Consider the following 21551-nt stretch of genomic DNA (forward strand, 5'->3'; position numbering starts at 1 on the left):
CAGGATGAAACATCCAAGCTCCATGAATATATCAAAGAGAAGGCTCCAACGGATGATGTACTCAGAGAATGTCTCAGTCAATGGGGAACAGAGGATGAGGTGCTGGAAGAGGGACAATCATGGGAGGAAAAGCCCCTACACGGGATGTACCACCGAACCATAGCAGAAGTGGCTGATCTCAAGAAGTCCTATCAGTGGCTAGAGAGGGCTGGCCTAAAGGACAGCACAGAGGCACTCATCCTGGCTGCCCAAGAACAGGCCCTGAACACCAGAGCCATAGAGGCAAGGATATACCACACCAGACAAGACCCAAGGTGTAGGTTGTGCAAAGAGGCACCTGAGACAATCCAACACGTAACTGCAGGGTGTAAGATGCTGGCAGGGAAAGCCTACATGGAGCGCCATAACCAGGTGGCTGGCATAGTCTACCGAAACATCTGTGCGGAGTATGGACTGGAAACCCCAAGGTCAAAATGGGAAACACCTCCCAAGGTGGTGGAGAATGACCGAGCAAAAATCCTGTGGGACTTCCAGATACAGACTGACAAGATGGTAATGGCCAACCAACCAGATATCGTGGTCATAGATAAAGGGGGAAGGAAAGCCGTTGTCGTGGATGTAGCGATCCCGAGTGATGGGAACATCAGAAAGAAGGAACATGAGAAAATCGAGAAATACCAAGGGCTCAGAGAGGAGCTGGAGAGAGCCTGGAAGGTAAAGGTGACAGTCGTGCCTGTGGTGGTCGGAGCACTTGGGGCAGTGACCCCCAAACTCGACGAGTGGTTGCAACAGATCCCGGGAACAACATCGGATATCTCGGTCCAGAAAAGCGCAGTGCTGGGAACAGCACGGATACTGCGCAGAACCCTCAAGCTTCCTGGCCTCTGGTAGAGGACCCGAGCTGAAATGGGGACAGACACCACCCATGGTGGGTGAGACGAGGATTTATATATATATATATATATATACGCACATATATATATACACACACACACACATATATATATACACACACACACACATACATATATACAGATATATATATACACATACATACATACATATATATATATATACACATACATATATATATATACACACACATATATATATATACACACACACGCGCGCGCACGCACACGCACGCACACGCACACACACGCGCGCACGCACACGCGCGCACACACACACAGTTTCAGTTTAATAACATTTCAGTTTTAACATATTTCAGGCACAAACTTTCAAGCCCGGATGAAGCTTGTTAACTTTGTACCCATTTGCCTGCAACTGGTTGAGACGTAATTGATACATCAGAGTTTTACCGTGGAAATCACAATGACTGAGTCAGCATGCCAAGAAAAGCAGGGAGAGATTTTTGGTTACATAACAAGAAACACTTGGCAGCAAATTAAGCGATTATGTTCACACAAACTAGACCAGGCTATTTTCTTATACCACGTTTTTTTAATAAACTGTTTTGTTCACTGGAGGAAAAAAAAACACGATACAAAAGCTAAAGCACTTAATGAGTGAAAGGATACAAACCTGTCTGTAGGTGTTGGTACCTATAATTGGTCGGACTATAGGGAGCGCTGTGACAGCCAAAGCTACGGGAAGAGCCTCTATAATGGGTGGGTTTCCTGATAATGGCACAGGTCCACCTAGAACCTCTTGCTCAAACCTTTAACAAGAAACATATCAAACGTTTACATTGACACTGAAGTTGGATAATTTTCCATGTTCTGAAAACGGATCATTCAAAGTTTTACTTTTTTGAACCTGAGACATAGCAGTGCCAGAGATAAAACTTATGATTATGATAACAATAAACTAGGTAGCAAATCTGTATGCAATTAAAACACTGGACAGTGACTAGTACTTACAGAGCCATCTCTGCCTCCATCTCCTTCATACGTTCTTCTCCTGACTTGAGTGCCATTGCTAGGACACACACAAGACATCAGAAGCTGCTCGATTATACCCATCATTTTCAGACACTCGTTACTCTGTGAAATCATGCCTAATTCGGGTCTTCTACAACTGCAGACGTATAGGTCATGTCGTTATACTTTGGGCGCTCCTTCAAAGGACAACCGACGCCTCCGGACAAGTTGTGTCCATAATTTGTAAAATCGCTTCAAATGACTTCTACTGAGCGGATTTTACAGATTCCACCGCATATAGCTGTATTTTACGTTTTAAGACTCGCGCTGAATATTCAGGACGTCTTGTTTTTGAGTAAATGACGATTCCTGACGTCATGTCACGGAAGGAACGCCCCTGACCGAGAAAGGACACACAATGCATTTTGCGGTACTTTGTTTGGTCTGAAAACTTCATGTTGATCCATGTTGATGGCGAAATTAGAAGGAAAACACATAAATAACGCGATAGTGAATCGTTGTGTGTTGCACCAAGACAACTACAGTAAAGTATCGTTATATCGATATCGTTTATATTGATAATACTGCTTATTACGACACTATTTTCATTTCCCGTGCACATTTCTAGTCTTTTTATGTATAATTAGTTCTGTTTAGTACGATTCGTGGTTTTTACGATAATCCGGTTACTACGGTGCTCTTTTTCATCTCCCGACGGCCATTTTGCTATGTTTATATCGATACAAAAGATATTTAAGGTGAATCGATATTTGCTTAATCTGTATCGGTCGCGCCATTGGTCGACTTGGACACGTGACTTGGTCACGTGACTTTGTTACGTGACCAGCTCGTGTAGCAGACGCCATATTCATTTTCAGACGCCAGCTCGTGTGTAGCAGACGACATTTTCTACTGTCTTCAACAATGGCGACAACAATGGCATACATGTTTGCAATCGATTAAAGAATTATATGTGCCATTTTGAGGCAACATTGGGGGAACATCTCTCACCCCCAGGAAAAGAGGCACAAAATGGCGCGCTCCGATGGCCACCTCAGTTTCTTATATGGCGCTTGGATGCCCTCTAATGGCGGCTTTTGGGCGCAACACGCTTCTCAGACCAAACATACTTCATCAACGTAAGTAACGTAAACGTTGCAGTTTTGGTTTTTCATCCATGTATTTAATTGTGTAGCATTCAGATATCTTTATCGCTTGCAACAATAACTGTTTTTTTTCCTTGGTTTCGTGTGAATAGAACGTGAGGATTTTGCATTGGGGGCATTTTTGAAAGGAAATAGTCATTTAAAAAGTGTAAAGACGTTTTTATTTTAAGCACAAATTTATTTTTCACTTCACTACTGTACAAGAAGCACGTTAGATACACAATCCATGAACCCAATGATAAAATGACATGCCATATCAAAGCTCCCCCGTTTACGTTCCCCCCCCTTAATGCAGTTCGGCGCAGGACAGATATATCGACAGTACGGTTATATCGACATTTTTTCTAACTCCTGAGCATATCGATATAACGAGACTTTACTGTATTTGATATTCGCTGACACATATTCCAAGCAGGCAAATCAGCACATTTCCACGGCGCTTTGGCGCCATCTTCTGCATTTTTTTGGGTGCTATATTTCTGTCCAGATGCCTCAAAATGTCACAGACTACATCCTTTAATCGATTGCAAACATGTATGCTTTCCTCTTCAGAACTATTTGAATCATCTTCATAACTGGATGAGTAACAATAAAGTATCTTCTCCAAATCCATTGTTTTGATTCTCGAGCAAGGCGAGTCGTGACCCCACGAACAAGGAGGCGGGACCTTCTGAAAATGGCCACTTCCGGGTTAAATTTGAAGTAGTTTTAGGACACTTTAAGTCATTTTTATTGGTGTTTTGCATTTCACTAAAAATATCATCCTGCGTGTTTTGGGTATTTTAGATGCTATAAAACGTTTTTCTGATGTCAGTTAGGAAACAAAAAAGTGGTGTCGGTAGAGATCGATAGGGTTGGAAATCACACGGTTAGCGTCATATCAAGCCCCTCGACATACGAAACACACACACACAAATATTCGTACATACTGTGCATGCATTCTTACATACGTGCATGAATAATACAGTATTAGTTCCCACGTTTAAATTGTGTTCTGTTGTATTATTTGTTGTTGTTTTAAGTTAAACGTTCTTAGAGCTATGTAAAAAGATTTAGAATGTAAAGGGTGGTCAAATTTAAAGTGGTAGACGGACAGCCACATTTATCTTCTTTGCCATTTTTTCGGGCGAACAACATTTATTCTCACGAATGTAATCGCGTGTCGTATGATTCACACTTACCGTTATTTGCAACTGCGATTCTGTAGACGTGAAATAGAACGTCGTCTTGTCGATGCTATGCTTTAACTAGCATATAAATGCTAGTGGTTGTGAGTGATGATTGCCCTTGTTGTCATAAAATGTAGGCCCACCTTGAGTTATATAATTCGCTTGTTCATCAATATACTACATATTGGGAAGATAATAACGACACATAATCACGATTCTAAAAAAAGAAATAAGTCGTCAACGCGTCAACCACATTGTTAGCATTAGCTGTCGGGTAGCATTTCCGCCGTTTCCTTATACTCTACTGCCCCTTCGTGGCCCGGGGTCTGAAGTGTGTGTAGGATATTAATGGTCTAGCAGTCGACCAGAAACGGAATCGAGATAAAGAGAGCCAGAGCAGCGACCGTTGCGATGACCCTGTTGTTGGTTTTTTTTTTTAAGAAATTATGATTTAAAATGTACTTTGCTGGGCGGGCACTAAGACCATGTATCTAACCCAGCAAGTGTACAGCAAGGGGCGTGGTTACGATAAGACTAATTTACTGCATTTTCCCATGTTCAAAAGAGATCCACTTGTTAGCCGTTGGAATAAACACGTCTCCACATTCAGTCGTGTGTTCTCCTTCCTCAACGTCTACAATTTCACAAATATGCAGGGCCGGCTTTACCCAATTTGGTGCCCTAGGCGAGATTACATCCCGGCGCCCCCAATACAATTCAATGACAACAGCCAACTGAGCAATCACAACAGTTTAATTTGAGTAACAACAAACTCAACAGTAACAACAGTTACTTTGTCCAGTGTATCTTTCAACTAAAGACTAAAATTTGACACGTCTGGACTTCCTGGCAGCAAAGGCATCTATGGTGTCATCAAATGACACCTGCCGAGACATCTCACGGTTTATACTCATCAGGGCAAGTCCATTTAAACGCTCCTGAGACATGGTGGATCTCAGGTACGTTTTGATGAGCTTCAATTTGGAGAAGGTCCTCTCTGCAGCAGCAACTGTTACGGGAATGGTGACAGCAATCCTCGGGGCGACCCACATATTGGGGTAAACTTCCTTCAATTTCTTCTCCTGTAGGAAGCTGAGAAGTTCAAAGGTTGTCATTTTGGTTTTTTCCGGGGCTGGAAAACTCTGCAATTCCTGTACCATCGATGAGAAGGTTTCTTCAGCCGTCATCTGTACAAAGGTGAAGGTTTCGGACGTTTCACCTCCTATCCAAGAGGCTTCGTCAGCGAACTAAAGTCTGACTGGTCGTATCGGCCCCATTTATATATCCCTAATGTCCAGACATGGTTGCGCCGGACACAGCTATGATAGGTCCCTACTCTCAGGTTGGGGGGGCAGAGGACCCCTCCCTGTGGCCCCACTGATTGTTCCTACATTCCTGACTAACGACTGGCCTATTACCCCCACTCCCACCAGTATCACCTCATCAGCATAACGACCCTCATCAGCATTACGAAAGTTGCCTAACCTGTTTTGCCTAAGCAGGCTATTGTATGAACGATCCAAATTGAACCTCACCCCACCAGACCGGTTTAATGAAGGATTTTGTTGTTTTATAAGAATCACTTCTTTTACCCCCTTTTCAAACCATCTATGTTCTTTCGCTAAGATTTTAACCTCATTGTCATCAAATGAGTGGTTGCTAGCTTTTAGGTGCAAATGTACTGCCGATTGAGGTCCACTTATATTATCCCTGCGATGTTGATAAAGTCTTTTTTTGAGAATTTGTTGAGTCTCCCCAATGTACTGCTCTTTACAATTTTCATTCTTACAATGTATGGAATAAACTACATTACTTTGTTTTTCATTTGGTAGCCTATCTTTTGGATGCACTAATTTTTGCCTTAACGTGTTTATCGGTTTGAAATAAGTAGGAATTTTATGTTGCCAAAGGACTCTTTGTAATTTTTCAGAAACTCCTGCAATGTACGGTACTGTCAGGAATGTAGGAACAATCAGTGGGGCCACAGGGAGGGGTCCTCTGCCCCCCCAACCTGAGAGTAGGGACCTATCATAGCTGTGTCCGGCGCCACCATGTCTGGACATTAGGGATATATAAATGGGGCCGATACGACCAGTCAGACTTTAGTTCGTTGACGAAGCCTCTTGGATAGGAGGCGAAACGTCCGAAACCTTCACCTTTGTACAGATGACGGCTGAAGAAACCTTCTCATCGATGGACCACTCCTGTACGACTGAGAGCTTACACAGACGAATTCCTGTACCAGTTCCTTCCAGTCCAGATCTGACTGCCCACCACAGCTTAGGGTGTTGCTGAGTGTTTGACATTGTTGACTTAGCTCTTCATTGGGCAGGTCAGGGAAGTTGACAAGTACGCCATACTTCTTCTCAACTTCACCCAATGTCTCAAATCTTTCCCGCAGTGACACAATGGAGACATCCACCACCACATTGAAGAAGGAAATTTCCATTTTCTTGAGGGCGTCTGTCATTTCCTGGTCAGGAACCTCATAGGAGAACTGTCTCTTTGTTTTTCACAATCTCTTCTGCTTAAGGACAGTCTCTATATTCATCTTCTCACACATCTCCTTGGCACACCTTGAGCAGAAGAAAATAGGCTACAAGGGAGGCTTCAGTTCTTCTCAACTCCAACATCCATTTGCATTGTGACTGACTGCAATAATTTGCTGACATGTTGAATCTTAGTCAGGATGTCATGCTAGACCACAGTGCAGATTGAGAATCTGTAAGATCCAACCTCTTCAGCTAGAGTTTGTGCCTCGATTTTTATTTTTGGGTCTGTGGCGTTGTCCCTCACCTCTATAAGTGCATCTCTGACTTCTGCAGCCTGGTATCTCACAGCTTCTACGCTGTTGATTCGACTCTCCCATCTTGTATCTGACCAGGATTTCAGGGTTATGGTCACATGTTTATGTTTATGTTTGTTAAAGTAATTATAAGTGCCTTGCATGCTGGGTCCGAGAGGACAGTAATTTCATCTGTGCTGTATGTCATGCATATTAGCATATTTGACAATAAAGCTGACTTTGACTTTGACTTGACTTGACATGTTTTTTTTTAATGGACCATCGCTGAGTAGAGACCGAAAACAGTGTGAACATCTTCTGCAGGTAGCCAAAGTAGCAAGTGGCATCTGGAGAGCTTTTTGCTGCATCAGCTACCACCAGATTCACTGTGTGTGCTCCGCATGGCACAAATAAAGCCCTTGGGTTTTTTTTCCAGAAGCCTGGCTTGGACTCCTTTCCTCTTCCCTTTCATATTTGCTCCATTATCATAAGACTGACCTCTACAGTCTTCAAATGGGATGCTGAGCTCTTCAAGTCTCTTGCGAATGAGGGTTGAAAGGCTTTCTCCAGTGGACTCCTCTGCCTCAAGGAACCCCATAAAATACTCTTTTATTTGTGGGGTGTCCTCAACTGCAACATCAAGTCAAAGTCAGCTTTATTGTCTCATCTCATCTCATCTCATCTCATCTCATCTCATTTTCCGTACCGCTTATTCCTCATTAGGGTCACGGGGGTTGCTGGAGCCTATCTCAGCTGTCTTCTGGCACAAGGCGGGGGACACCCTGAATTGGTTGCCAGCCAATCGCGGGGCACACAAAGACGAACAACAGTCACTCTCTCACTCACACCTAGGGACAATTTGGAGTGGTCAATCTGCCTGCCATGCATGTTTTTGGAGTGTGGGAGGAAACCGGAGGACCCGGAGAAAACCCACGCAGGTCCGGGGAGAACATGCAAACTCCACACAGGGAGGCCGGACCGGGACGCGAACCGGCGACCTCTGCACTGTGAAGCCATTGTGCTAACCACTCGACTACCGGGCCGCCAGCTTTATTGTCAAATATGCTAATATGTATGACATACAGCACAGATGAAATTAATGTCCTCTCGGACCCAGCGTGCAAGACATGCAAGGCACTTGCAACGTGGCTAAAAGACATACAATTGACAACAGACAATACATGTAATTTCTGTATGTAAAGTGAGGTAGTGTCGTCTGGAAAGTGAGGCAGTGACGTATGTAAAGTGAGGTAGTGACATATGTAAAGTGAGGAAGTGACATATATAAAGTGACGTAATGTAGTAATGCAAAAACAAACAACAAGAAAGGGTTGAAGTGAGGTCTTGCAGAAAAAAATGAGAAAGAACAAAAAATAGAGTTCAGGGTGATCGTACAGCATGTAGCGTGTACTCAGAGTTCAAGGAGTGTGGCAGTGGGAAGGGGCAGGCTGGGCAGGGCTGGGAGGGAGTTGAGCCTCCGGACTGCCTGGTGGCAGAAACTGTCCTTGAGCCTGCTGGTCTTGGCTCGGAGACTCCGCAGTCTCCTACCCGATGGCAGCAGGCTGAAGAGGCTGCGGGAGGGGTGTGTGGGATCGCCAGCGATCCGGATGGCTCTGCGGGTGAGGCGGGTGTTGTAGATGTCCTGAAGGGGGGGGGGGAGAGACACAGATGATCTTCTCAGCTGTCCTCACGATGCGCTGCAGAGTCTTACGGCAGGACACGGTGCAGGCGCCGTACCACACGGTGATACAGCTGGTCAGGATGCTCTCTATGGTACCGCGGTAGAAGGAGGTCGTGATGGGGGTCGGGGCTCCAACTCTTTTGAGCTTGCGGAGGAAGTACAGGCGCTGATGGGATCTCTTGGCCATTGATGCCGTGTTGTGGCTCCAGGACAGGTCTTCGGATATGTGCACTCCCATGAACTTGGTGCTGCTCACTCTCTCCACTGCAGCACCGTCGATGGTTAGTGGAGCATGCTGGGGGCGCACTCTCCTGAAGTCCACAACAATCTCCTTCGTCTTCTCCACATTCAGACGAAGATTGTTGTCCTTGCACCACGTGGCCAGGCGGCTGACCTCGTCCCTGTAGGCTGTCTCCTCGTCGTTGTTGATGAGGCCCACCACAGTCGTGTCATCCGCAAACTTTATCAAGAGGTTGGAGCTGGGTGATGATGGTGAGCAGTCGTGCGTGAGCAGAGTGAAGAGGAGGGGGCTCAGCACACACCCCTGGGGGGCCCCTGTGTTCAGCGTGATGGTGCTGGAAGTGTTGTCGCCAACTCTGACTGCCTGTGGTCTCCCCGTCAGGAAGTCCAGCAGCCAGTTGCACAGGGAGGTGCTGATCCCCAGTTTGCTGAGTTTATCGGTGAGTTGTTGTGTTGAATGCTGAGCTGAAGTCGATGAACAGCAGTCTGACGTAGGAGTCTCTGGTCTCCAGCTGGGTGAGCGCTGTGTGGAGAGCAGTGGAGATGGCATCATCGGTCGAGCGGTTGGGCCGATATGCAAATTGGAAGGGGTCATGGTTGGGGGGGAGGGCAGCCTTGATGTGGTTCATAACTAGCCGCTCGAAGCACTTCATGAGGATGGGAATGAGTGCAACCGGGCGGTAGTCATTGTGGCAGGTGGGGGACGACTTCTTAGGGACCGGGATAATGTTGGTGGCTTTGAGGCACGTGGGCACAACAGCCTGGCTCAGAGAGGTGTTGAAGATGTCCGTGAAGACATCTGTGAGCTCCACAGCGCAGTCTCTCAGAACACGGCCAGGAATGCCGTCGGGACCCGGGGCTTTTCGTGCGTTGGTCCCTCTGAGGGATCGCCTCACGCTGTCCTGGGACAGTGTCAGCACCTGTTCGCCGGGAGGTGGTGGGGTCTTCTGTGCTGGAGTGCTGTTGTCTGCCTCGAAGCGGGCGAAGAAGTCATTCAGCTGGTTCAGCAGAGTGATGGAGTTCTCGCAGGTCTGTGGAGTGGGCTTGTTGTCTGTGATGGTCTGTATCCCACGCCACAGGTTCCTGGTGTCTCTGCTGTCTTTGAAGTGGTTGGTGATCCTCCTGGAGTGCTGTCTCTTGGCCATCCTGATGCCACGTGACAGGTTGGCCCTGGCTGTCCTCAGGCCCAGCTCATCGCCAGCTTTCTAGGCAGCGTTCCGAGCCCTGAGGAGCCTGTGGACTTCACCCGTCAGCCATGGCTTCTGGTTGGCCAGGATGGTGAATGGCAGGACGCAGCAAGCGGGAAAACATTTTCTACTGTAAACCCAACGACCGGGGAGATCATCTGTCAACATGTCGAATGATGACAGAAAGTTGCACGTTATGGCTCAAATCAGGGGTGCAATCCAAAATGATTGAGAAGTACTTGTTTTGTCGAATTTCTTTGACCATTGCCTCCACAATCTTTTCACCAATGCACTCAATGAGTTCATTTTGAATATTTTTTCCCAAATAGGATGCATGGCTAAAGCGTGTTTCCACATCAGCAACATGCTGCTTCAATACAGGATCAAACTTTGCCATGAGCTATACTTCTTTCAGGAAGTTGCCGTTATTTGGTTCATGAAGTTTGTCTGTGGTTCCCCTGAGAGCAATATTTCGCTCTGCCAATGACTGTATGATGGCCACCAACCTGGTCAGGACATCACGCCACCTCCTCTTTTCAGCATCTATTAGTGCCATCTCAGCTCTGTCTATTGTTTGGCCCTTGTCAAGACGAGTTTCAAGTTCTTTCCATGAGGCCATGTGCTTCAAATGATCTGGACTGTTCTCATGCGATTTTAGTATGTCGCTGCAATTTTTCCAGTCATTAGTCCATCACTGATTAGTTTGTATGTTTTCTGTGAGAAGAGCTTACAACAGAAGCAGTATAAACTGTTGGTTTTAATGGAATATACCATCCAACTCCTCTTGATCCTTTCTCCATTGCAAATTACAAATCCCGTCTCTCACGTGACCTGGACCGACCTGACCCCTGATCCGCACTTACGCACCCAATAACAACACCTCACGTGCTCATACATATTTTAGGAACATGTCACTGTTTATTCATTTGTAATGTTAATATATATATTTTTTCTAGACAGAACACACTAAGTGAGGGCACCAATGGGCATAGAAAATTATTATTTTTCCTCGAGGCCAAGAGGGACTGGCGGCGTGGCGGCGCCCCTCCACCATATGGCGCCCTAGGCGACCGCCTATATCGCCTATGCCAAGTGCAAATATGTATTGGGTTTGGGGGACCTACATGAAAATTCGCCAAACTTTGCCAACTCGTTGGGACTGCTGAAAATGTTCACATTTTATAATGTCAGGAACCATGAAAAAAACCTGGACCCACGATACTAACCGAGCTGTTTACCATTGGCAAGTCAACATATGTGATTTTCTGGTTAAACAGTTATCGACAATCACCTATACGCATCATTGACAGCAATCCATTGATTTTCTAATCAGCTGACCTTTGGCAGTAGGATGGGGGCACCCTGAACTGGTTACCACCCAATCGCAGGGCACACAAAGACAAACAACCATCACCCCTCCACCCCCTTATAGTGACATAGTAGAGCGCTCAATCAGCCATACATGCATGTGTTTGGAATGTGGGAGGAAACTGGTGTATTCGGAGAAAATAGACACGCGAAAAATATGCAAACTCCACACAGGAAGGTCGGAGCTGGAATCGAACCCGGAATTCGACGCGCCAACCAGGCATGGACTTTGTGATACCGCAATGCTATCTGATTCAGTCCATATAATTATGTTACGACGGGCAAATAGTGAAACGTTCGTTTTCACTCTGAATCACTTAATATTTGTCTTCAACATCTTCAACAAACGGTTCACTTTTCCGCATCCACCAAATGTGGGCGGCACGAATCAGCGCTCCACGTCGGTTGTTCATTAGTCAAGAAACGAATACGTGTGATGGGCGGGGTGAAAAAAGCATTTGAGGAGGTCCACAGCTCTGTGCTCATGTTCAACGACAGATTCTCAGTGGTGGGAGAGCTCTTCCGAAATGCTTCGTGCTGTGTTTTCTCGCAGCCTTCCACAAGTGAAGGCTGTATCGGCGTGTCACTACTCCGCTGCGGCTATACCATCACCCAGCACCCAACCCGAGATTCGTTTTAATAAGGTACAGCTTCTGTCGGCTTTTTCGCTGATGGACCGCCACTCGTGTTAAGTACGAGATAATGCTTAAACGCAAATACTTTGTGAGAAATTGACAAATGTTAAACCACTACAAGTCAAGAGTGCGCCGTCTGAAAATCCAGATTTTTATAATGGTAAAGCGAATTAGTCAACCAAATACAAATGAGGCCCAAATTGTGTTTTTTTTTCTGTCGTGGCACCCGGTCGCGTCATTGTTGCACATTTTATATTCCAAAAGCTCCTGCCCTGACATTGCAGACGTCTGTCCAGGACCTGACTGATATGTGATTTTGTTGTACGACGTTTTTGACCAGTAGTGGTGTACACTTAGAAAGCGTAGTAACCTAAAGTATGCAGTGTGGTACAATGCATTCCCAATTCTTACCTTTCATTCGTATAGCTTTTCATCAATAACCAGTGGCAGGACGCAGCAAGCGGGAAAACATTTCCTACTGTAAACCCAACGACCGGGGAGATCATCTGTCAAGTGGCTGAGGCAAATGAGGTAAGAAAACACAATAGTTTCATTCATTCATTGAAATCCAATCCCGTCATAAAGCGAAACTGGGAAATAAGACACTGAGATGTAACAGTAGCCCGAGTTGTTTGTAGACCCACTCGGGGCATAAAGTGAGAAGGACAATGAAATTGCTTAATCCAAAAAGGAAATGATGCATTCATATGCTAACACAGGTGTGCCTAGGTTTTCAGGTCCGTCTAGTCAATAAGAACACAACCCGCCTAACAAAATTACCTTCCTCACACTGTAACATTTAAACATGACAAATATCAAGTAAATAACAAAAGCAAAGTGCAAAGGTTGACCGCGCGAGCCTTCAATAGCTTCCTGAAGAGAGAAACAAAACAAAACTAGACTTCACATAGGGTTTAGCCTTGGCAGAAAGTTCATTTGTGGATTCCAAATCTCAACAGTCTTAAAGGAATTTAAACTCAGACAAAAGATGCAATCAGTGAAGAAAACAGAATCCCAAAAAGCATGTAAAATGTGGCCTTTGTAACATGGGCCAATATCAGCTGCCTGTCAGTTGTTGTTGCAGTGCTTTATCACTAATTTGAGCGCATTTTACCTGTCTCCCAGGCACCATTCCCTCTAATTTTCTGTGTCTGACCATTCACACAAACTCTCTCATCATTGATGAGAGAGTTTGTGCACCATGTTGCACACCATGTTGATGGTGTGCAACATTAGTCATACATGTGTAATACGTCTGTGTAAGCTCTCAGTCGTAAAGGAGTGGTCCATCGATGAGAAGGTTTCTTCAGCCGTCATCTGTACAAATTTGAAGGTTTCGGACGTTTCGCCTCCTATCCAGGCTATCTAGGAGGCGAAACGTCCGAAACCATCAAATATGTACAGATGACGGCTGAAGAAACCTTCTCATCGATCATACATGTGTAGGCAAAAGTAGTGTCACACTTGTCCAAACAACTGAGATCACAACACGTTACATCACCGATGTGGTGCCCGTATGTACCAGGTAGCTCCCAAGGACCACATGCATTGCCCATGAGTCTTTTCTAAAAATGGCTCATCAATGAGTTTATTTTTACCTTGCCAAAATTGCATTGTTTAGCCTATGGCGCAGTGCATTGTGGGTTGTGTGACTTTAATGTCCTGAGCTCTTTTTGCTTGAAAATAGTCTGGAATCCCTGCTGAACACATCAAGTCAATCTAAACTGGACTGGTCTGTTGTACATGTTTTGTTTTTTCCTCTGTAAGAGCTTCATCAGTTCAACAAAAACACAGTCCCACGTGACTGTAGCAGTCGCTCCCTCCGTGCCAGAATCATGAAACACTGGACATGATGTTATTCTGTCAGTTTGTGCCAATGGATGGTCCGCACATGAGATTTAGCCTTGACGTTGAGAGTGGTGTGGGAGCTTTGCCTCAGGGATGGGAAGGTTGTTAATTTGGGACACATCATCAGTAGTGCTCCAAAGAATCATTGGGTGTTTCGGCCTTTCATCACTAGACACCCTCATCGATGGTGGCCCGTGACAGGTTGATCACACCCGCTTCTGATGTTCAGAAGCTGGTGGGGGGGGGTCTTAGGTTGCTGACCTATGAGCCCAACAAGGGTCCTTCCTCTTCATCCAGATCCAGTGGCTGCTTCTTTCTGCCGCTTCAGAGAGTGACCTAACTGTGTGCCGCAGAGCCTGTCCATGGATGCCCAGGTCTTTTAGCAGTTTGATGGTGGAGGAAGCCACAAACCCTCTACATCCAACTTCAATGGGATAGACCTTGGCTTTCCATCCTCGCTGTTGCGCATCCACTGCGAGTTCTGCATAGCGCAGCTTCTTGCGCTCATAGGCCTCTTCAACTCAGTTTTCCCACGGGACTGTAAGTTCTGTGATGTAGACAGCCTTGTGTGAAGGGGACCAGAGCACCAAGTCTGGTCTTAGGGTGGTGGCTGCAATCCCCGCTGGGAAAACCAATTGCTGGCCAATGTCAACCCGCATCTTCCAATCCCGGGCCCTGGCCAGCTTCCAACCTCTAGTTTTGCAGGAGGATGTTTGGGCTTTTTCTCTCCCTCTCGGATAAAAGTCAACGGTGCTGTGCTGGAAGTGGAGGCTCTCATGGGCAAGGAGTTGATGGTATTCCTATTGCTCTCAAGGACAACTGCCAAACTCTTCAGGACCTGGTTGTGCCTCCAGGTGTAGCGGCCTTGTGTGAGGCTGGTCTTACAACCCGTCAGGATGTGTTTGAGAGTTCCTGGAGTTGGACACAGGTAACAAGTTGGATCTTCGCCATACCATTGGTGGAGATTTTTTGGAGATGAGCACATCATTGATAGCTCTGACGATGAAGCTGATGTTGCTTGCCTCCATTTCCCAGAGATCCCTCCAGCTGAGCTTTCGCTTCTCCAGGCCTTCCCACCTCATCCATTGTCCCTACTTGGCAAGAGATACAGCCTTCACAGTTCTTTCAGCTTCCTCTTGGCGGCGCAGCTCTTCCATCACCATTTTCCTTCTTTCCGATGTTGAGGCCTTACGCCAAGATGGTTTGCTTGTAAGGCCAAAGCTCCCTCTTCCTAGCTGGACGTGTCCCACGATGTTGCTGTGCCTTAGGGCTGCAGTAGTGGTCAAGGTGGTCATGTCATCCATGTATGGGAGGTGGATCCCACCACCCACCTTCACGCCCTGATTATGACCTCCATGGCCATTGTGAAGGCCAGGGGTAAAATCGTACAACCTGCCATGATGTTATGAAGTCAGGTGTTGTGAAGCACAGTTGCAGGAAGAAGTTGAAGGATTCCCAAAGAAGGTTATGGGGAACTGAGCCAAAGGCATTGGCCAGGTCGAGGAATATGACATGAAGATCTCTCTTGTCTTTCTTTGTTGCTTGGATTTGGTGCCAGATTATACTGGTGTGCTCCAAGCTACCAGAGAACCCAGGGATGCCAGCCTTCTGTACAGAAGTATCAACGTACTTGTTCTTCTCCAGGTAGGTGGAAAGTCTCCGTGCTAACACACTAAAAAAGATTTTCCCCTCAACGTTGAGAAGGCTAATTGGCCGGAATTGACTAATGTCTGCGGCATCCTTCTCCTTGGGAATTAGTACGCCACCGGCCCTTCGCCATGCCTTTGGTATTGTCCCTTTCTGCCACACAATCCTCATGAGCCTCCAAAGATAGCGCAGAACATCTGGTGCACTCTTGTAGAGCTTGTATGGAAGTCCATTTGGCCCGGGGGCTGATGCTGATCTGGCATGCCGTAGTGTGTTGTCCACTTCCTTCCATTTTGGAGGGCCAGTCTCGAAGTTGAATTCGGGTGGTTCAGGGGATGTCATGTGGGATAAGTAGTTTTCCATGCCTTTTTGTGTCCTGGAGGACCTTTTCCAGGTGCTTTTCAAGTTCCTGCTTTGAGGTTTTCAGGATTCCGCTTTTGTCCTTAGCAAAGAGGTCTTTGACGAACTTGAAGGGGTTTTTATAGAACCGTGTTCTTGTGTTTTCCTTGTTCCACTCTATCCTCACAAGGGTTGCTGGGTCTGCTGGAGCCCATCCCAGCTGTCAACGGGCAATATGCAAAGGACACTCTCAACCAGTTGTCTACCAATCGCAAAGCACACAGAAACGGAAAAGCATTCGCGCTCACCCTCACACAAAGGGGACAATTAGGAGTGTACAATCAGCCTGCCATGCATGGTTTTGGAATGTGGGAGGAAACCGGAGTACCTGGGGAAAACCCACACTGGCATGGAGAGAACACACACTTTTCACCTACAGTCTTGCCTTTCTTTTTGTACAATTGCATTTCATTTTGAAGGTATGTTTCTGTGAATTTTTAGGGCAGGCATTTCCAGACTCGTCAAAAATGATACTCATCGATGATTTGTATTTTTTTTCCAAAGAGAGACAAAACCTTGAGCTGGCGTTGCCATTGTGTTCGGAATCTTTGATCTTTTGTTGTTCATGTGCAGACTGGTCTTTGCTGACAGTATTTTGTTTCACTTGCCTGACTTCTATACAGGCTGCGTGGTTTCAGGTCCCACCCAGTGAATGACGAGGGTTTATGAAACTCTAATTGTTGTCTACTTTTCACCTGAGGTCATCTTGGAGCATTATGCTCCCAGAAAACTCCTCCGGTCTGGGAATGTGAGCAGCAAAAACTGTATTTTGTTGTGTTATTGACAATTAAGTATGTAATTACTTTGCTTTTTTTCAGAATGCCACTGACAAATGTTAAAAAAGTTTGTTTTTATATTTTCAGGTGGATGTTGACAAGGCAGTGAAAGCGGCACGTGATGCCTTCCGGTTGGGGTCGCCATGGAGACGGATGGATGCCTCTCAAAGAGGCCTGCTTCTCAGCCGGTTGGCAGATGCAATTGAGAGGGATTCCGCCTACCTTGCTGTAGGTTACATTGAAAATGAGTTCAAAGCACCCTTATTTTATTTGGTCGATATGATCATACAAGTGTGTTCTGCTTTCATCGCATTGGTTTGTGTGTGAATCTAGTTTTTTTAGTAAGTCAGCACATGCACATTGAAGAGGGTGTTACACACTGTAATAAAGTTGTAGACACAGATTAATCACATTTCAAACTAATTTATACGGGTTGTCAAAGCATCAAAGGTCATTATTGGTCCTAAACAGATTGTACGTATTTGACTTCGTTTCCATAGGAACTAGAGACCCTTGACAATGGGAAGCCATATGCTGTTTCCTACACAGTGGATCTGCCCAATGTGGTCAAATGTCTCAGGTAATAAAGCCTGGGTCCGAGACCGTTGCCAAACATGTGGGCTAGAGAATTTGAAAATATAATTTGTTTCTTCTCTTCTTTCGCTCACCGTGTCTGTGTTTTAAAATATTTCATGTAATCCTGTAGCAAGTATACATCCACTCATGAAATTTCTTGGTTGAGTTATAGGGTGGCATCATTTTTTTCCATCAGAATTGGGGGTTTACATCATTCTTCTCATGCTCAAAATGTCGGCTCCAAATCAACAAACCACATGTGGGGTGGATTCTGCCAGGTGTTATCATATATATCTTTTTATGATATCATATATCATATAATTCTGCCTGGCCTGACAAGCATCGTTTTCCACATTTGAAGCAAACACATCATCTGATGGGGATTGGCTTTGCTCTTTTCTATACCTCAGTGTCCAAGATACTGTATGTGGCCACGAGGTTGCTTACACAATTACGAAGTTGATTGTCCTGGTGCTAAGGACCCATTTGGACACCCTTGGTTTGAACATGGCTTTGCTTGTTATGGACAATCTGTCACAAGCACAAAAGTCCCATACCAAAGCACGACCAGAGTTCTAGGAGGGTTGGCCATTCCTTCCTCAAACCTTCTCGATGCCATTGTCCAGTATGAGGACGTCCGCCTTTGTTTTGATGTACTTGTTGTGACATCCTTGTCGCTGCCAGGAGCGAGCACCTCCCCTCCTGTCTCTTCCTCTGTCACATCTCGTCGCCGTCCTGGGCGCGCCCCACCCCTCCTGTCACCTCCTCCGCTGCTCCCTGGAGACGGCCCCTCCCATCATCATGCACCTGGGTCCCCACAGCTGATTGTCATTCCCTTGATTGTGCCTTCTGACTATATCTACCGATTGCGCAATACAGTCGCCGTCGGAGTATTCTGAAAGCTACCCTGCTACTTCCGTGCCGTCAGATCAGCTGTCACCGATCTCCCTCACTCACCTCATCCTGCTGTCATTTTTTCATGCGTGCCTCAGTAAAGACTTTTGTATACGAGTATCTGTCTCGCCGTGTATTTTGGATCCACACTCCCCGCTTTCCTTTCGTCACTCGAGCCCAGCCCTCGAGCCTCAAGTGACGTGACATCCTCCTCTGCTCCTTGAGCGGGCCCCTGTTCCCCATTTCCTTGATTGTGCCTTCAGGCTATAAAAGCCTCTCTCACCGTTCTATCGTTCTCCCTTCCTTGTTCTCGACGTTCTGTTATGTTTGATGTTGCTCAGTCTCTCTCACTCTCACTCTTTATTTAGATCACTGTGTCCACCGTGTATTTCGGATCCGATCCCCACTACCTTCCGGCATCCCTCGAGTCTTGTCACCACTCCTCGAGCGGACGTGACACTTGTGATGTTCACAGGTATTACGCAGGCTGGGCTGACAAATGGGAGGGAAAGACTATCCCCATTGATGGAGATTATTTCTGCTACACCAGACATGAACCTATTGGAGTCTGTGGACAAATCATACCGGTAAGTGGCAAAAGACTTTATGAACTGCAAGAATGAAACAAATGCATTCAGTTCAAATTCCACACACAAGGCTGCATTTAGTGTCCATGCAATGGAAGCTCCAAAGTAGAGCTGATCTACTTGTCAGGTGCATCCTGAATCGTCTGTCAAATAGGAAAAATTGGTGTGTAATTCAATATGTGCATTGTACTCAAATGTTGAGTTACCACAAGCGGTTTGGTTTCTGAAACCGGAGACCAAATAGAAGGCGGTATAGACATTTCTGAAGTGAATGTAGCCACAAGGGGGCACAAGCCAGTGTCTTATTGTGCCGGTCCCAAGCCCGGATAAATACAGAGGGTTGTGTCAGGAAGAGCATCTGACGTAAAAAAAATTGCCAAAACAAATATGCGAATCAAACCTATGAATCCCATACGAGGCCCGGGTTAACAACGGCCGCCATAGGTACTGTTGACCTTCAGGGTGCCAGTGGAAAATGGACTGATGTTGGTCGAAGAAGTAGAGGAGGGAGGTGTGCCCGGAGGAAAAGAGAGAGTTGGAACGCCAAGAGTATAGAACTAAGAATAGGAACTTTGAATGTAGGAACAATGACAGGTAAAGGTAGAGAGCTGGTTGACATGATGCAGAGAAGGAAGGTAGACATACTGTGTGTCCAGGAGACCAGGTGGAAAGGGAGCAAGGCTAGAAGCTTAGGGTCAGGGTTTAAGTTGTTCTATCATGGTGAAGACAGAAAGAGAAATTGAGTTGGGGTTATCTTAAAAGAGGAGTTTGTTAGGAATGTCATTTGGTGCCATATCACTTTTGACAATACAGTGATACCTCAGTTTACGAACTTAATTGGTTCCCAGAAAGTGTGTGTAAGGCGAAACCTTCGTCTGCCAAACATTTATTTCCCATAAGAAACCATTAAACATGAAAATAATCAGTTCCCAGGTCCCCATAAAACATAATTTTCTACTAAATAAGACTTAAAACTAAACAAAAATATACCTTATTTTACGTATCATAAATGTGCAATTGGATTGTACTGTATTATTATACAAAGTCATTTTATTTACCTTTGTGATGGTCGTTAATGAAGTTGCCTCTTGATGATACCCGAGTGAAGTTGCCGTGCTTTCTTGGCGATAATACCCTCACTCACACAATCCCCTGCTAGCTGCTTTTCAGTAGTCCAAATCAACAGGTTTTTCAACCTCTTCTATTGCCTGAAACCGTTGCTTAGACAACACAGAAACAGCCGTAGGCACACATAGCAATGGTCGACTTAGCATACTGGTAGTGGGACGCTAAGTCACACAAACGCACACCTCGTTCGTGTTTTTTGGGGATCTCCTTCTTCTGCTCGACCATAATTTTTCTTTTGTGTCCTCTTCGGCTTAACACTAGCCTGTAGTGGGTTCTTTTTCGGTCCTATAAGAGCAAAAGTACTCCACTCGATAGCAAACCACAACTGCACTCAAAGGGAGTGTGGAAAACTAGTCCGCCAGCCACAGTGGCGCTGTGGGTTTGGTTCGTCTGCCGAAAACTAGTTCGTATGCCAAAATTATATTCTCGCAAATTTAATGTTCGTAAGGCGAAAAGTGCGTGAGCTAAAGCGTTCGTAAAACCAGGTATCACTGTAATTCTCTCTACTCTGCATTTCCTTGTCTGCATCATTTTAGCAGATTGTGGCGGTTGGCATTAAGAAAATGTTTTTGGATGTGTTGTCTCAAGTTTTCAACTCAGAAGAGCAGGCAATTCTCATTCTCTCGGCATTAGTTAAATAAAAGCTGGCTTTTATGATCCGGTTGGTGGCTTCCTCAAAATGATGAATAATACATTTGTATACATATGCAATATTCATCTTTCTTTTATGCGCCAGATTCCGTCACTTCAGACTTAATTTTGCTCTTGCAGCATTCTCATTTTTTTTACAGTGGTCTCCACCACAACACCTGTTATCAATTGCGAACTTTGTATATCACACCTCACACGGCCACTGGCAATCTGTGGAATCTGTCAGTCAACATGCAATTGAGTTGCTGCAATTCAGGATCTTGCTACTTCGGCCCCAAACTGATATACAGTAAAGTCTCGTTATATCGATATCGATTATATCGATAGTACTGCTTATTACGATACTATTTCTATGAACACAAGGAGAAAATTTACATGCCGCAGGATCGGATATATCGATAGTCCAGTTATATCTATATTTTTTCCGACTCCCGAGAATATCGATATAACGAGACTTTACTGTATATATTTTCACACAAACAATAATTAACTTGGAATTTTATCACTGTGACATGTACTGAACCATTCAGAACTTTGTCATGCATTACACTCAGTAGCATGTGTTAAGTCAGCTTTTCTTTTAACAACATTCAAGAAACATTTGTCAACTGGATTGTGGCATGTTTCTAGGTGGAAATATTTCCCACTCTTGCTCAATATCCAGTTTAAGGTCTTAAACAGTCCGGCGTCTCTGTTGTTTTCTATTACACTTCATAAGCCACAATAGGTTTACAATGCAAGACAGGTCTGGACTGCAGAAAGGTCACTGAAGTACCCGCACTCTTTTACGATGTAGCCACCCTGTCATAACATGTGCAGAAAGTGTTGGAGCATGGTCTCGCTGCAACAAGCAGATGCGTCCATGAAAAAAAATGCATGCATCTTTCAGCATTAATGGTGCCTTCAAAGAAGTGTAAATTACTGTTGCCAT

The 21551-nt window shown here is 45.4% G+C and overlaps 2 protein-coding genes across 4 annotated transcripts in view; one reads left to right on the forward strand and one right to left on the reverse strand.

The window, feature by feature from the left end:
* rbm42 (RNA binding motif protein 42) overlaps window positions 1-4520 on the reverse strand; it is a 23774-nt gene extending 19254 nt beyond the window's left edge. The window contains exons 1-3 of the mRNA XM_088998143.1: window positions 4231-4520; window positions 1884-1941; window positions 1546-1681 (exon numbers count right to left, since the gene is read on the reverse strand). Coding sequence (XP_088854269.1) covers window positions 1546-1681; window positions 1884-1939 — 192 coding nt within the window. The 5' untranslated portion in view covers window positions 1940-1941; window positions 4231-4520. The remainder of the gene's footprint in view (window positions 1-1545; window positions 1682-1883; window positions 1942-4230) is intronic.
* A 7426-nt stretch (window positions 4521-11946) lies between these two features.
* LOC148896682 (aldehyde dehydrogenase, mitochondrial-like) overlaps window positions 11947-21551 on the forward strand; it is a 31216-nt gene continuing 21611 nt past the window's right edge. The window contains exons 1-5 of one of the 3 annotated variants that reach the window (XM_088998129.1): window positions 11950-12123; window positions 12541-12645; window positions 16872-17012; window positions 17285-17364; window positions 18730-18841. In XM_088998129.1, coding sequence (XP_088854255.1) covers window positions 12007-12123; window positions 12541-12645; window positions 16872-17012; window positions 17285-17364; window positions 18730-18841 — 555 coding nt within the window. In that variant the 5' untranslated portion in view covers window positions 11950-12006. Of the gene's footprint in view, window positions 12124-12540; window positions 12646-16871; window positions 17013-17284; window positions 17365-18622; window positions 18842-21551 lie in introns of all 3 variants that reach the window. The other 2 variants (XM_088998128.1, XM_088998130.1) reach the window with 2 other exon arrangements.

This window comes from Hippocampus bargibanti, linkage group LG06, assembly GCF_051943395.1.
Source record: "Hippocampus bargibanti isolate YZ-2025 linkage group LG06, ASM5194339v1, whole genome shotgun sequence".
Taxonomy (NCBI): Eukaryota; Metazoa; Chordata; class Actinopteri; order Syngnathiformes; family Syngnathidae; genus Hippocampus; species Hippocampus bargibanti.